Source organism: Vigna unguiculata, chromosome 9 (assembly GCF_004118075.2).
Source record: "Vigna unguiculata cultivar IT97K-499-35 chromosome 9, ASM411807v1, whole genome shotgun sequence".
NCBI lineage: Eukaryota > Viridiplantae > Streptophyta > Magnoliopsida > Fabales > Fabaceae > Vigna > Vigna unguiculata.
Genome location: NC_040287.1, coordinates 8,077,336 through 8,093,595, shown reverse-complemented (window position 1 = coordinate 8,093,595; position 16,260 = coordinate 8,077,336). Strand labels below are relative to the sequence as shown.

The window sequence follows — 16,260 nt, the reverse complement described above, 5'->3', positions numbered from 1 at the left end:
CTAATATGATATATTGCGTTTTATAGAAAATAAAGGTTTATTAGATTTGAGGGAAGATCCAAATGGTAGGAATGGAATAAGAAAACCCATTAAACAACGAGATTGCACACTAGATAGAAAATAGAAGAGTTACACACTGCCTCAACTACCAACGACCCTAAATTTAAAACTTCAAAATGAGAGAAGCTAATGACAATGGCAAGAAGAAGTTGTACGACCAACCACGAACGAGACTACGAATGCAACCACCAAAGACAATGGTGATAACAAGCAACATGCAACCACAAAACGAAGAACACGAACACGAGACTTACTATTAGAAACCGGGTCATTTGGGTTTAGAGGAAAAAAAAACATTTGGACTCGCTAACTTGATTGTAAACTGCATGTTCAATCGAGTTTACCAAGTTTAGAGCAAGTCTACCAAGTTTGCTCTAAAAGCAAGTTTGCTTCTGAGTCAACTCACCCATGATAAGTGGGAACGTAAACTTGGGCAAGTTAATGGTTAACTCGCGAGTTTGATAACCATGATTCAGATAATGTTTTTCTCATGGTGGTAAATCAAATTGTACCAAATTTGATTACTAATATTTGAACAATGGATGTTCAAATCATATGACATGAAATAGAGAGTGATTTGTCAATCTTGATGAATAAGTAAAAATAAAGGTAATATGATTATAACTGAAGGAACATACAAAGTTTTGATTTGAAGAAAAAATGGAAAACAATATTCGTAACAAATTTTCTTCATATACCACAAATGGAGATCAACTTGGTAAGCCTTGGACAATTAGTAGAGAAAGGTTCTAACATAAATATGGAATAGAATGTGGTGAAAAGTCATGACAATAAGAGAAAACTATTTTGAAGGCTATTTTATCAAACAACAACCTTTAAAATTGAAATTTTGATTGGTAAAATTTATTTTGTAATTATTTTGGAAGATCAAAATTGACTTTGGCATTAAAGATTTGAGTGTAAATTTTAGAGGCTCGAGTCTACTAAATATGAAATGGATGGTGTAGGGTTTTCCTAGAGAAACCAAAGGCCTTACATGAAGGTTGTGTCCTAGGCCAAGAAAGTATAAAATTCAACATTCCAACAACAAAATTAACATTGGAAGTCATCTATTTAGATGTGTGTGGTTCTATGGAGGTATTTTCCTATGGAGGTAATCACTATTTCCTTTTCTTTGTGATGCTTTACAAAAACTTTATGGATTTATCTAATTAGAAGAAAAAGAAAGGCATTTGAAGTGTTGAAAAGTTGTAATTCATGAAGTTGTTGCTCTAAATATTCCTTAACATGATAGAAAAGTTGAAAGAAAATGTTGAACATGACAAGGCATATGTTTGAAGAAAGGAATATGACAAAATAATTTTGGGGAGAATTCATATTTGTGACTGACTATATTGTGAACAAAAGTCGTTTATATGATGTGACTCCAGAAGAAGAATGGTTAGGAAGAAAACCTATAATAAATATCCTACGAGTCTTTGGTCCACTTTTCTTTAGACATGTACTCAGTGAAAGAAGAAAGACTTTGAATAACAAGAGAGAGCCAATGGTGTTTCTAGAGTGTTTCTAGAGTATAATTCAATATACACATACAACTATACAACCTTGTTAGCAAAAAGTTAGTGATAAGCAAAGATATTATTGTTGATGAAAGTAAAGGTTGGAGTTGGGAGTGTACAACTAGAACTAATAAAGTGATAAAGTGTTTGTACCGATGCAACTTGATATGTAGTTCGAAAATTGTGCAAAATGGTTTAGAATCAACCCCATATAAAAAAAAGTTTTGGAACCCTAAGTATTTTTACCAAATATCATTGTTACCTATGCCTACATAACTGATTTGATTTTTATTTTACTATTTAGTTTATAAAATGATATGATGCCATTTTTTTATAAAGATAATTAGTATTCAAGAGTTTCAAGTAGTCTAAGTTCTTGATATTCTACTTAAGATTACAAAATCAAATTATTATATAACCTTTAATGGAGGATATAAACTTAATTTAAAAGTATAAAAAGTTTTAACACCTAATATAATGAAATATTAAATAAAAATTTAAGTAAAAATATTCAAATGTATAAAAAACTTAAAATTTGTTGTTTTAACATCTTTCGCATCGATTCATGTAACTGATAAAAATGTAAAGAAACATCTTTGATCTTAGTTAAGGACAAAATAACAAATATTGTATTCAATAAAACAAATATTTTTAAATAAAAATTTAATTAAAAATATTCAAATAAAAGACTTAAAATTTGTTGTTTTAATATTTTTCACATGGATCCATACAAGTGATAAAAATGTAAAGAAACATCTTTGATCTTAGTTGAGGACAAAATAACAAATATTGTATTCAATAAAACAAATATTTTTCATAAAACCTTAATTAAAAACACTAAAATTTAATAGAGATTTAAAGCTCAAATAAGCCTAATTAATTTAGTTGTAAAAAAAGTTAGTTTTATTTTTTCATAATTAAAAAATAACATTTTAGTCATTAAATATTTAATTTGAGATTCTAAAAAGGAAAGTAAAAAAAGAAAGGTTAAATATGTTTTTGGTCTCTTAACTTTAAGTGAAAATTAGAATTAATCTATCTTGGAAACTTTAGATCAATTTAGTCGTTCATGTTTAGAAGTACGTGGATTTAATCTTTTTAACCAAATTTTGTTAAATTTATTTGACATTTCAAAAACGTTTCATGATAGTATTTGAGTTGTTTTTATCATTTGACATTGTTCCGCTTCAATGTTAGTTGAAAAACGCATTTGAAATGTGTCAAACAATGTAAACAATTATTGTCATCCCGCCCTACAGCACACTAAAATCACATTTACCACCATTACACTAAACCCACCAACACTCACAATGGTAGGGGTTTTAGTGTAATGGTGGTGAATATGGTTTTAATGTGGTAATGTTGGTGTTGATTTTAGTGTGGTGGTGGTAAGCGGTGGTTGTGGTGGTGATGGTGGTTGTGGGTTTAGTTTAGTGGTGGTAGTGGCTGTGGGTTTAGTTTGGTGGTGGCAGTGGTTGTGGTGGTGGTAACGGTGACAGTGGTGAAAGGTTATGAAATAGAGAGTAAAGGTGGTGAAGGAGTCCACGTGGAGAGTGAGGATGATGAAGTGGAAGCTGAGACTTAATTTGACCAGACGATGCACTCTGTCATTATTGATTCAAACTACGTCAACAAAAAAAAGATGAAATTAAATATCATTTAACAAATAAAGATCAAATTAAATGTGTAAAAAAAATACCAAATTAAACAAACATTACCAAACCAGGACCAAAATAATATTTAAACCTAAAAATAAAAGTTGAAATGGGAAAGACTAAGAGTTGCAAGAGTCGAAGAAACCTTAAGACCGTTAGTTATTGGTTACATTTCTTTATACAATATAAAAATAAAATTGATACACATTTTGAAAAGAAAAAAAAGACATAATACAATTTTAATTCATAATACGAAAACAGATCACATATTTAACTTTTTTTTAACATTAAAATTCTAAAATAAAACTTATCTAACAATTTCAGAAATTGAAATCATAATTGAAAAATATATTTAACATCAACACACCGTGTTGACTTCGTATTCCTCCGGCAATTCTTGTCATTACTTTCCTTCCCAAAATAAACAATTTAGAAGTTCCAGCAGAGTAAGAAAGATGGATTCTCTGAAAATGTTGAAAGGTTACGGCAAAATAGAACGCGATCAGCAGCACGGAATCGAAGATCAGCAACGAAGCCCTAAATCCCAAATCTCAAAACCCGTAATCACCACAACAATTTCCGTCTTCGCAATCCTTTCCCTCACTCTAATACTCTCCTTCGCCATCGCATCCATTGCACACCACCAAGCCACTGAGTCCCAACAGCTTTCCAACTCGGCCGAGTCCATTCGAGTCGTCTGCAACGTCACGCGCTTCCCCGCCGCGTGCCTCGCTGCCATCCCGCCCTCCGTCAACACCACCGATCCCCAAACCATCCTCCTCCTCTCGCTCCGCGCCTCGCTCCACGCGCTCCAGAGCCTGGCGTCCTCGCTCCACGCGACGAAGGGAGGCGCGCTCGCCGACTGCAAGGACCAGTTCGACGACGCGCTGAGTCGACTCAACGACTCGCTGTCGGCCGCGGCGGCGCTGACCGACAAGGCGGTGGGAGACGTGCACACGTGGGTGAGCGCGGCGGTGACGGACCAGCAGACATGCCTGGACGGACTGGAAGAGGCCGGTGACGCGGCGGGCCTTGAGAAGATGAAGAAAATGATGAAGAGATCCGAGGAGTATACGAGTAACAGTTTAGCTATTGTTGCTAATTTTCGTGATTTGTTACGCCATTTCAACATGAAACTCCATTGAACCTTTCAAATCGTTGCATTTTTTTCTACTTGAATCAGGGTTTGGAATTTGTGAGTGTAAATATGTGATCTTTAATTAATAGTGTGATGTTGTATTATGGAGTTTCAAATTTTAATTAAGTTCTTTCCCTTCGTCATAATCACAATTTATTCTTCTTTCTTTCATGATAAATCATCTACTTATAAATAAGAATAAGTAATTATTAGTGATCTTATAGATCAGAACTTTATAAACAAATTCAGAGTTAAACAATCCTATATATTACATTTTGAACTCTTTAAATTATAAAATTGAACTCTTGCGATTTGATTTGTTACTTGCTACTTTTGTGGTAGCTATTAACTAACTTTATATTTCAAAGCTTATATGTTTTTGCTCATTTGTTTCTTACCTCATTATCAAGTAAAATTATTTTTTACATTAAATTCATATCTTCTATTAACACCTTTGAATCAGATTAAGCAGGTGATTCTAATGGGTGATGGAAAGCCACTCACATCTTTTGCCAATTCCATCAAACAATATGAAGTGTAAAATCAAAATCTACAAAGCATGTGAGAAAATAAAAAATCCACACAGCAGAAAATTTAAGTCGACTTTTTTATTTTTTTAAATTTCTTGACACCCATTCATGAAAAAAAGCTATTAAATAATTGATTATATTAACATTTTTATTATATTTTCTAATTTTTAACTTAAAATATTAATATGTATATATATCATTATATTATTTAAAAGAAATTATTAAGAGGTTGTTTTATCAAAAAAATGTTTTCGAATTAAAATTCTAATACCAACTAATCAATTAGAATTTTTTAGAAAACTGTGAGGCAAAATTTTCAGAATTGAAACTCAATGAATCTTATTTATTTACTTACAATGTGAAATCTCCAAAAACAAATGTCCAACTAACACCAATGGACATAAAGATCCAAACTCTTTCATCTTAACCCTTTTTCTTGCTTCTCATTTCAGCAATCTCAAATCTTTGCTTAATTTCCAAAAGCTTGAAGCATGAAGGACATTGGTATCAATTTATACTTTTATAAAGAAATGTATTAAAAGAAGAGATAACTCTTTCGTTAATGTTCCAGAAGTGTTCTAAGACACTCCTGGTCAAGAGAAGACTTCATTTGAAGAGACGGAGGTGATTGTGGCCATGCCTTGACCCTCAAAATCACACCCCCTATGGATCTAAGTAATGCCTATCTTCAAAGACATCAACTTCAGATCAAATGTCTATCAATGAGCATCTCACTTCCAAGATCAAGGGTAGAACAACAACTATGAAGAAGAAGAAGAAGAAGAGACAGCGGCAGGAGGCAGCACATTCACCATTGTTGTTAAATCAACCACATGGCTCGGGACAGTGCATGTCGTGGCATTGATTTCATAACTTAGCATTCGATAAATTACAGTCCTAATTAAAGATAAATAAATAAATAGGATGATATATAAAATAATTACAAATATCAATCAATATTGGAGAGAATTTTAAAACGTTTCAAAGAAGGAACACAAAAATTAGCATGAATCCAAATTGACTTTAGAAATTCACTTTGGATAGTTAATCACATGTATCTCTTTATTAATTCAGTCTATCTAATCCAAGACTATTTCCAAGATTCAGATTGTAAAAATTAAACTTGATTTGTTCGAGGCTATAATTGAAGAAATCTTAACGTATAGTCTCATATTTCCTCAGGTCGTGCTTAACATGTAGAAATGGGTTATCCCTACCACGTTATGCCAAATTTCGACATACAAAAACTACCCTTGCTTCCATTTTTTTCAAACATGTTAAATCCGCTACTAATTTAAGCAACAATTGTCTCATCCAAAATTTGGAAGATTTAACATATTTTCACAATCAATGTGATGATTCACTTTTGTTTTGTCCAAAACTTTAGTATCTTTATTTAGACGGTAAAATTCATATTTTAACTTAAGCCCCCTTCACTCCAACAGTTAGTTCCTGGCACACGAAATTTAATGTTTTTTCATCCAAAATATCCTCTTCAACGGAAAAACATAAGAGGGGCCTGTGTAATTTGCTCCATGTTCTAATCGACAATTATTTACTTTAAAGGTTCCCTTCAAAGTAACTAAGGAAAACAACAAAAAACACTTCTATTGAGAGCAGGAAGAAGCCTTCCTCAATAGCTTTCAGCACAACCTCGAACATGACAATATGCTAACACCTGTTTTTTTGAGACATCTAAAAGTAGGAAAATAGAAATTTGGCAGCAAAATATTATGATGTAACTCACTTAACACTTTATCATGTTATAGACCAGTAGGAACAATGAATGCTTGATTAGATTCCCTCCAGACTGACTAAAATACAGAACAAAAGCAAACATCATTAAAAGGTAAACTCCTTCAAAATAATACTTTTGGACGATGCTTCAAGTTAGCAAACTTATATCTGCAAATGTAGATGTCCTATAGTAACAGCATACGGAGTAATGCCATCACAGGAATAGGTCCATTTCAAGTTATTAAAGAGCATTTATCATTTTCTTCATCTCAGCAGACCTCCTGGGATCTGGTTCTTCAATCGCTCTCTCGGTAAGTACTTGCTTGATACGACACATTGACTTCCTCACCTGATTTCACATAATAAATCAATAAATTGTATACGTGTTTCTTGGTTCCCCATACACAGTTACATTTGTATTTCACTGTTGAGGAAAAGAAGGTAAGATCAAGACCACTGTGATTGTTCTATACCATTAATCCATGTAACTTCGGTCAACAAGAGCAACACATGTGTAAGGCAGAACAAGTGAAAAGTGAGGTGATACCTTAGGTATGCGCTCTGGGTTTGGAAAACGCAGGTTCTGTGCATTAAGCATTTGACGCTGAGTCATCAACATGTTCTTCTCCTTTAACAGCACATACCACAACTTATGAAGGTCGTCCCAAGATTTCAGGCGCAGTTCAGAAGCCTTCCAACCCCGACCTAGCAACAAACAATAAAAAAGACAATAAAAAGAGACAGCTATTATATCAGAACAAAAATAGCACAACCTTCAAAGCTCAACAGAGAAAATCAAGAATTTTGGTTGTAATGAACAATTGTGGCTCTTGCATGAAAATCAGTAAAATTTTTACACCAAATCCGTTTTAAAACAAGAGGTGCATGATGCATACCATAAACAACAGGTTTGTCATCGTCTGGGCTCCTGTCTGCCTCAAAGAACTCCTGAAGGGGATTGCGTACTTCTCTGCCACCAGCAGGAGCTGTAGTGGCATAATGTTTCGATCTAGCAGCAGCAGCAAAGAGGGTTCGTCCAAGCGTTCTAGACAAAAACATGGCTGCATTGCCAATCCATATTTATTTTATAATGTAAGAAACCAGAGGACAAGAAAATGCCCATACAATGCTATCAAAATCAAATAAAATATTGCCTTAAATCACATTGACATGGTTTCCCCACAATGTATCATTGAGTATGATCAAGTAGCAGTTGAAAAATTCCATCATTTAGGTAAACAGTGCGAAGAAAGTGCAACTCCGAAATTAAAAAATCAATCTTAGCTTCCCTTATACCCACATATGTAGGGATTGGGTTGGGTTGGGTTTGGTTTACAGTCATACAGAGCTATCAATTTATGCCAGCCACCCCCTTCAGCTCTATCCCCACTTAGGCCAAGGCCAACGCCCAAAGTGACCATACAGAACAGATTAAGGTCAACTCACTGAAAAATTGAAAATTAATAAACGGAGTACACAGGCAACCCTAAAACAAAGTGAAAATATTGATCAACTAAGTTTTCCACTTCATACAAGTTCAATATTGTATTAGTACATAATCCCAAGATTCGAGAATCAACTGATACAATGCACCCTCCCAGAAAATGGCGATATTCATATATTGCAGCAATTCTAGTAGAAAACACACAGATAAGAGGCAAAAGAAAAGGCGGAAACACGATAAATATTCAGAGAGTCGAAAATATTCATCGCGAGGCACCCTGCCAAAATGTTCAATTGGCTGGTTGACAGTGAAATGGAACCTTCGTAATAGACAAAATTCATGATGGTGGAGGAAAAAAAAGTCTACTTAGAAATATTGAACATTAAATTGGATTCATATTTCACACGAACATTGTCTTTACCTATATCAGCACCAATATCAATGTACGCGTACGGGTCAATTTGAGGTTACACTGGACGAAAAATATTTATAGGCAAGCGAATCTGACAAAGAAACCGAAAAATGCTGGGATTACTGGACTACTAAATAGCATTTTGAGGGCAAAATGCTTTTCTATGATTCAGACCAAATATCGAACAGTTTGTGAGCAACATCAAATATATTGCAAAATGAAAAAAAAGTGAAACATTGTAGACAACAAATAAACAAAAGCGTGCAGAAGGAAAATAGAGAGACAGAAAAGAAAAAAAAAAAAACTTCACAAAAAGGGGAACCAGGTAAGTAATAATACTTAGGTCTTGGGGAAGTCAGATCCACAAATTGAAAATTAGAAAAGAGAAAAACAAAAGAAAAAGAGAATCTGCACAAAATAAACCTGAAGAAGTAACCACACTGCGCTGCAAATTGAAGTGAAGATGAAACTCTTAAGATGAATTCATAGAAAAAGAAAATGAAAGTTGAGGTCGGGGTTTAAGGGTTTTTCAGAGAAGAGGTGGAAGACGAAATATTAGTTTGGAGTTGAAGACAAAATATAGTTTAAGGGTTTATATTTGTAACCCTATGTTTAATTTGTCCCTTCCCTCTTCAATATTTTCCAATTTGTTGTTCATCAACTAACTCACTTGTAAGGAAGGAAAAAACGAAATAACTATTAAATTTAAGAAAAGTAATGACAATGTTATCTTGTTGGAAACAAAATGCACCTAGAAAAAATTAAAAAAAGAAATTAAATATTCAATAAAATGAAATTTAATTAATTGAAACTCAATTAAAAATTTAATTTTATCATCAAGCCTTTAAATTATTACAAATAACTTTAAAAGTTTATTTTTAAGTTTAGGAATATGTTATTTTTTTATTTAACGATTCTCAAATAGTTTATAAACGAAGTATTTTAAATAGAAAAGGTTTCATTTTAAGTGTAAAAACATCTAATAAAAATGAAAAACACCTTTAGATAATTTTAGTAATGTATGTATTGTAAATAATTAAAATTCCGTTTAATAACACTTTGGAAATTATTATTATATGATGTATTTTTATGAAAAGAAATATTTTAACAACTCTTTAATACGTATTAATTTATAATTAGATAGAAACTAATATTTTCAATTGTGACACCTTAAACATGATCCTATTTTCTAGAATATGTCAAATTTGTTAGTTCAAAGTATACCGTGATGTTAAGAAAATTATTATTTTTTAGATATCTTATCAATAAAATGTTGGAAAACTTTAATAATTTTATATTATATAATAATAATAATAATAATAATAATAATAATAATAATAATAATAATCTATCTATCTATATCTATAATAATCTATATCTATAATAATCTATCTATAATCTATAACAATACATAAAAGGGAATTCCCCTTGTTGTGTCCACATTTCAAAATACCAATTTTATCCTTTAAATATAATAATTTATTAAATTTTTAAAAATTGACCGTTACTTTTACAAGCTTTTTATAAAATCGATTATCTTTGCTTCTTCTCTTTTTATTTATTTATTATTCTTTTATCTGTTTTGATATATTTCACTTTATTTTTAATAAATATAACTTTAGTTTATATATTAACTTAATAACATTACAATATTATAATATCACGCATATTTAAAAAATATATACACACAGGCACGATAATGCTTGTGTTTAAGCTAGTAATATATAAAGGGGATTCCTCTTTTTGTGTTCACATTTCATAACACCCGTTTTACCCTTAGTTATTTTAAAATATATAAAGGGGATTCCTCTTTTTGTGTCCACATTTCATTATACCCGTTTTACCCTTAGTTATTTTAAAAATTAATTATTTTATAAATAATTTACTTTTAATCATTTTTCTAGAAATCTTTTTTTGTCTTAAACCATTATTTAAATTTTCTGTTTACATATCTTTTTTTTTTAATTTTATATTTAACAACTATTTTAACTTAAATTTGTTATTGATCTTAACTTAAACCCTCAGTTATTTTAAAAAATTAATTATTTTATAAATAATTTACTTTTAATCATATTTCTATAAATATTTTTTGTCTTAAACCATTATTTAAATTTTCTTTCTACATATCTTATTTTTTTAATTTTATATTTAACAACTACTTTAACTTAAATTTGTTATTGATCTGAACTTAAATTTCTTGAAAATTCAAAAGTGCACCATGTCTCTAGGGTCTACCCACCCTTTCACATTCAGACTACAATTATATTAGCAAAAATAAAGAAGTCAATTTTGTTCTCAACAAAATTTGAACACACAACCCCTCAATCACAGCACAAGTGCTCAACCAATTCAACCAATACATGTTTCATGATAATCCTTATAATTTTAGGATTACATTATCACTACTCTCATTCAATATATAACATAAAAAATGCACCATTTACATAACATACAATTGGCATACATAGAACTCGAACTCAAGTCCTTTCCCATAAATAAGTACTTTCAACCATTTGAACTAGTACTTTTCCACGTCATAAACATTTGTATTAAATGACATAAAGGCTCATATTACCCGCATTCATTAAATAATTATTTAATTTTCTCAGGTCTTACATTCCCCCCACCTCAAAAGATTTTCGTCCTCAAAAATTGGACTTACTAGGAAACAAGTGTGGGTAGGATTACCTCATGCGATCCTCCATCTCCCAAGTCATCTCTTGAGTAGTCTCATCCCAGAGAACTTTTGTAAGACCAGGACGTTACAACTTTCACCGTCCGAATCTCCTTTCCTCGCAGCTTCTTCACCTGAGAGTCCAAAATCCTCACTGGTCCGGTGTTCATGTCAGATCCTCCCTAATCTAAATGTCATCCGATTTCAGCACATGTGAGGGATCCACTACGTATTTCTTTAATTGTGAAACATGAAATACGTTGTGCAGGTTTGCTAGATACGGCGAGAAGGCAATCTCATACGCTATCATGCCTATTCTCCTTAGGATCCTCGGAGTTAACTTCCTTGATTTGATAGCCCTTCCAATGCTAGCCGTCGGTGTTACTCTAAGGAACACATGATCCTCTGCCTCAAACTCCAAAGGCCTCCTCATATTATCTGCATAAGACTTTTGTCTGCTTTGAGTTGCCTTCATTCTTTCTTGAATGACTTTGACTTTCTCAGAAGTTTGTTGTAAGAACTTTGGACCCAATACAAGTGATTCGCCATCTTGATTCCAACAAAGTGGTGTTTTGCATCATCGTCCATACAAGGCCTCATATGGCGCCATACCAATACTAAAGTGATAGTTGTTGTTTGTAAATTCCACCTAAGGAAGCATGTCACTCCAACTACCCATGTGATCCAATACACATGCTCACAATAGATCCTCTAGTGATTGGATCGTCCTCTCAGACTGCCCATCCGTCTAAGGGTAATACGCAGAACTCATCCACAGTTGGGTTCCCAAACCTACCTGTAGCGACTGCCAAAAACGAGAAGTAAATCTCGAATCTCTGTCAGATACAATGCTAGTCGGCACCCCATGCAATCTGACTACTTCTCTAACATATAACTCAACCAGTTTGTCCATTGACATCTTTTGATTAATTGCCAAAAAATGAGCACACTTTGTCAATCTATCTACGATCACCCAGATTGAATCATTCCCCTTAGTTGTTCTTGGCAAATGAGTCACGAAATTCATAACAATATTGTCCCATTTCCACTACGGAATATCCAGCGGTTGTAATGTGCCACCTGGCCTCTGGTGTTCAATCTTAGCCTTCTAACACACCAAGCATGATGCCACAAAGTCAGTAACATCAATTTTCATTCCGTTCCACCAAAAGAATTGTTTCAGATCCTTATACATCTTAGTCATACCCGGATGTATGCTAAGACGACTTTTATGCTCCTCTTCTAGAATCTGTTTCCTCAACCTCCAATTCTCAGGTACACATACTCTATCTCTGAATCGCAGAATGCCATCTGACCCCATCCGATAATCTTTCCCCTTCTCAGTACCCAGCCAACTCACAAATTGTTGTAATTCAGCGTCACTCTTTTGTCCATCTCAGATCATCCCTAAGATGTCGTTAGATAAAGTCAGTGCATTGCACCGGATAGAATCCAAACCCAACTGTATACCCAGATTCATATCCATGAGCTTCTCAATCAACTCTAGCTCTTTCACAATCATTGTTGACATATGCATCCTTTTTCGACTCAAAGCGTCCGCCACCACATTTGCCTTATCTGGATGGTAAAGTAACTCGAAGTCATAATCCTTGAGAGACTTCATCCACCATCTCTGGCTCATATTCATCTCCTTATGATCAAACAAGTATTTCAGGCTTGTGTGATCGTTGAAAACCTGAAACTGGGAGCCAATCAAGTAATGCCTCCAAGTCTTAAGAGCGAACACTACTGCAACCAACTATAGATCATGGGTAGGGTAGTTCTTCTCGTGCACTTTCAATTGTCGTGAGGCATAGGCTACTGGCCTCTTCTCCTACATCAGTACACACCCCAAGCCCTGATAAGACGCGTCGCAATACACCTTAAACCTCTTACTTGTGTCTGGTATAGCAAGTACTGGAGTTGTGGTACTTTGCTTCATCTCCTCAAAGCACTCATCACACTTCTCTGTCCAGGAGAATGGTTGGTCTTTTCAACTAAGTTGGGTCAAAGGACTAACCATTTTAGAGAACCCTTCCACAAATCTTCTGTAATATCCGGCCAATTCCAAGAAGCTTTGTACCTCAGTCACAGTTTATGGTCTTTCCCATTTCAGCACTGTATCAATCTTGCTTGGATCCACTGCAATACCATGTGCAGAAATAACGTGCCCCATAAATTGTACCTCTTCCAACCAGAACTCGCACTTATACAACTTGCCATAAAGCTGATGTTCTCTGAGTACTGTTAATACAACTCTGAAATGATCCACATGTTCCTCCCTATTCTTGGAGTAGATGAGGATGTCATCTATGAACACCATCACAAACTTGTCCAAATAGGGGCGAAAAATCTGATTCATGTAATCCATAAAGACCGTTTGAGCATTAGTCACTCCAAATGGCATTACTACATACTCGTAATGTTCATATCTCGATCTGAATGCTATCTTCTGGACGTCTTCTGGTTTGACTAAGATCTCATGATATCCAAACCTCAAGTCAATTTTGGAAAATACACATGCCTCTCTTAGCTGATCAAGCAAATCATCGATCATCGACAGTGAGTACTTGTTCTTTATCGTTAGTTTATTCAACTGCCGGTAATCTACACATAACCGAGAACTCCTATCCTTCTTTTTCACCAGTAACACATGAGCTCCCCATGGTGAGGCACTCGGTTTGATAAACTTCTTCTCTAGCAAATCCTCGATCTACTTTTTCAACTCTGCCAACTTTGCTAGTGTTATTCTATATGAAGCTGCCGACACTGGACCCGCTCTAGGGATTAGATCAATTGCAAAATCTATATCCTTGCTCGGTGGTAACTAGGGTATTTCATCTGGAAACATGTCAGCAAACTCATCCACCAATGGTATGCTTCTGATTTGCTCTTTTGTGCCTTTCTTCTCAGTATGAGCTACTATCATGAAGCAAGTAGCTCCCTCACTCACTTCCATCATGGCCTTTTGTGTCGATACCAGCCCTATCCCTTCTGTTTTTCAAAATGAGCTGCAGTAGATATGGAATCACCACAGTAGGTTGTGACTCCTTTCTGAACAACCTGATTTACCTTGGCTATGACACTCTTGTCTTGGAATTTTGTAGAACTCCAATGAAGATCCAAGGTCGCTCAAACACTTGGAGGAATAAATAATTTAGCAACCAAATAATTTTTCGTCGCTAATTACCATGTAATAAATATAAATATTTAGCGACCACCATACTTTCGGTCATTGATTCATTCACTAAAAACATTTTAGTTAGCGACCAAATATTTTTCAGTCGCTACTCGTCATAAAAAAACATATTTAGCGACCACCATGATTTCGGTTGCTAATGGAAAATTTTATTCATCACTAATGTGGTTGTTAAAAGGTCTATGTTTATTTGTACAAATTTAGCCACCAATTTAGCGACTAAATTTTAGTAACTATATGTTTAGGTCGTTATTTCAGTCGCTGATTAAATTTATGTAAGTACAATAGTATTTTGTCACTATATTAGTCACAGATTGCAACACAAATCATTTAGTGGCTAATTTGGTCACATATAGCAACCTATATTTTTCGGTCGCTAATTTTGGTTGCTAAAACATTAATTTCTAGTAGTGAATAATGAAGTTCCATTTTGTACAAAGAACACAAACATCATCCTACATTGCTTCAGTTAAAATCATGGGAGAAACCTTGTGTCTTTTGAGTCTTTTATCTCTGAAACAATAGTGCAAAATAAACATTGTTATTGCTTGCACTTATGGACCATCAATTATAAAACAGAAAACTACAATACCACTACGAAAAACAGATGTGAGGTAATTGTATACCAACGTTATTAGAAAATATCATTTTATAAATCTGCAAGTATCTTAAAATGATATCTTAGGATCCAGTTTCAAATTCATAATACTTCTTAATTGATAGATAAAATGCTTGTTAGGGTGATAACTTTTCTCTAACATATTCAACAGACTCAAACAATCCACTTAACTTTAGGAAAATAATTCACCTTAAGTGAATATACTTATCAACCTTGTCCTTCTTCTCAGAACCATAAACAAACCATTTTTCTTCAGGTGAATAAGCAATTTCATCTTGCATTTTGACATCTGCATGTTGCTTTCTTTTAGAAAACTTCCTAAAGCCCAAATCACAATGGTATCATCATTTCAAATGGATTTTGAAAGTACCTTGCAAAAGAATAATACTTTCATCATTATAACTTTTCAGCTTCCAAAACACCTTTCCATCATTGTCCAAAAACTTGGGCTTTATTCTCGTCGCATCAGAACCACGTTTCTTTGTAACATTAGAAAAACAAATGATAATCATTACAATAACCAAAAATATTAAATTCTTACGAGATATAAAACAACATGTACCCAAACTTTCCATATTAAGAGCATTAATTTATTTGTGAATCCAATTCCCAATCTAGATTTTTTGAAAAATAAATGCTTTGCCGCAAACAATCAATTTTCCATAAGAAAACGGTGAATTTAAACCAAATGGAATTAAAAACCTTATAGCATGTCGCATAACTAAATGTTATTGGTATTATGTGAAAACATTGGACATCATAACATAATATATTAATTCACAAACATCATATCATACCTTTTGGAAGTGCACTTAAGCACCTCATGAGCTTGAACCACTTCACTTTTTAGCTTTGCAAGTAGAGAATTATGCTTCTCCATTCCAAGTGGAGTCACCTTTGGCATAATACCGTTAGCGGTCTGCAACTTATTCCTAAGACCCTTCTCCTATAAATAAGATGCATAAAAAATTACAAACACAATACAAGAGCAAGAAACATCCAGATACATATTCAGAAGTTGAATGTTGAACTTATGACAAAGAATGTCAAGGAGAAGACACTTGAAGAAAAGGTTGAACACTTGATGAAAAATCAGGCCGAACAAAGTGAATGTATGCATGAACAAAATGAACGTATGTGCCAACAAGATGAAAAAATGAAACTTATTTTGCAATATATTCATTTGAAGAATGTTGTGCCAGGTCCTAGTGATCCTACTACTATTGGAGATGATAAAGTAAACCATACCAGTGATAGTAGACCAGGAGATCA

General features: G+C 33.6%; 3 protein-coding genes across 4 annotated transcripts; 1 reads left to right on the top strand and 2 right to left on the bottom strand.

The window, feature by feature from the left end:
* Positions 1 to 3,608: 3,608 nt before the first annotated feature.
* On the top strand, positions 3,609 to 4,525 carry LOC114163370 (pectinesterase 3-like). Its single transcript, XM_028047643.1, has one exon. It carries the CDS (start codon positions 3,691 to 3,693, stop codon positions 4,378 to 4,380), a length of 690 nt encoding a protein of 229 aa, XP_027903444.1. The 5' UTR covers positions 3,609 to 3,690; the 3' UTR covers positions 4,381 to 4,525.
* Positions 4,526 to 6,605: 2,080 nt separating this feature from the next.
* Positions 6,606 to 9,118, bottom strand: LOC114162248 (39S ribosomal protein L47, mitochondrial). Of its 2 annotated transcripts, XM_028046075.1 has the most exons (5): positions 8,920 to 9,088; positions 8,506 to 8,587; positions 7,537 to 7,701; positions 7,188 to 7,345; positions 6,606 to 6,989 (listed from the first exon to the last, which is right to left on the bottom strand). In XM_028046075.1, exons 3-5 carry the CDS (start codon positions 7,697 to 7,699, stop codon positions 6,882 to 6,884), a joined length of 429 nt encoding a protein of 142 aa, XP_027901876.1. In that variant the 5' UTR covers positions 7,700 to 7,701; positions 8,506 to 8,587; positions 8,920 to 9,088; the 3' UTR covers positions 6,606 to 6,881. The 2 variants fall into 2 exon arrangements, with proteins under 2 accessions (XP_027901876.1, XP_027901875.1); XM_028046074.1 differs by lacking the exon at positions 8,506 to 8,587 and having other exon boundaries at positions 8,920 to 9,118.
* A 2,108-nt stretch (positions 9,119 to 11,226) lies between these two features.
* LOC114163403 lies at positions 11,227 to 12,491 on the bottom strand. The gene is made up of 4 exons (XM_028047720.1): positions 12,288 to 12,491; positions 11,967 to 12,089; positions 11,430 to 11,690; positions 11,227 to 11,352 (listed from the first exon to the last, which is right to left on the bottom strand). Exons 1-4 carry the CDS (start codon positions 12,489 to 12,491, stop codon positions 11,227 to 11,229), a joined length of 714 nt encoding a protein of 237 aa, XP_027903521.1.
* Between the last annotated feature and the right edge of the window lie 3,769 nt (positions 12,492 to 16,260).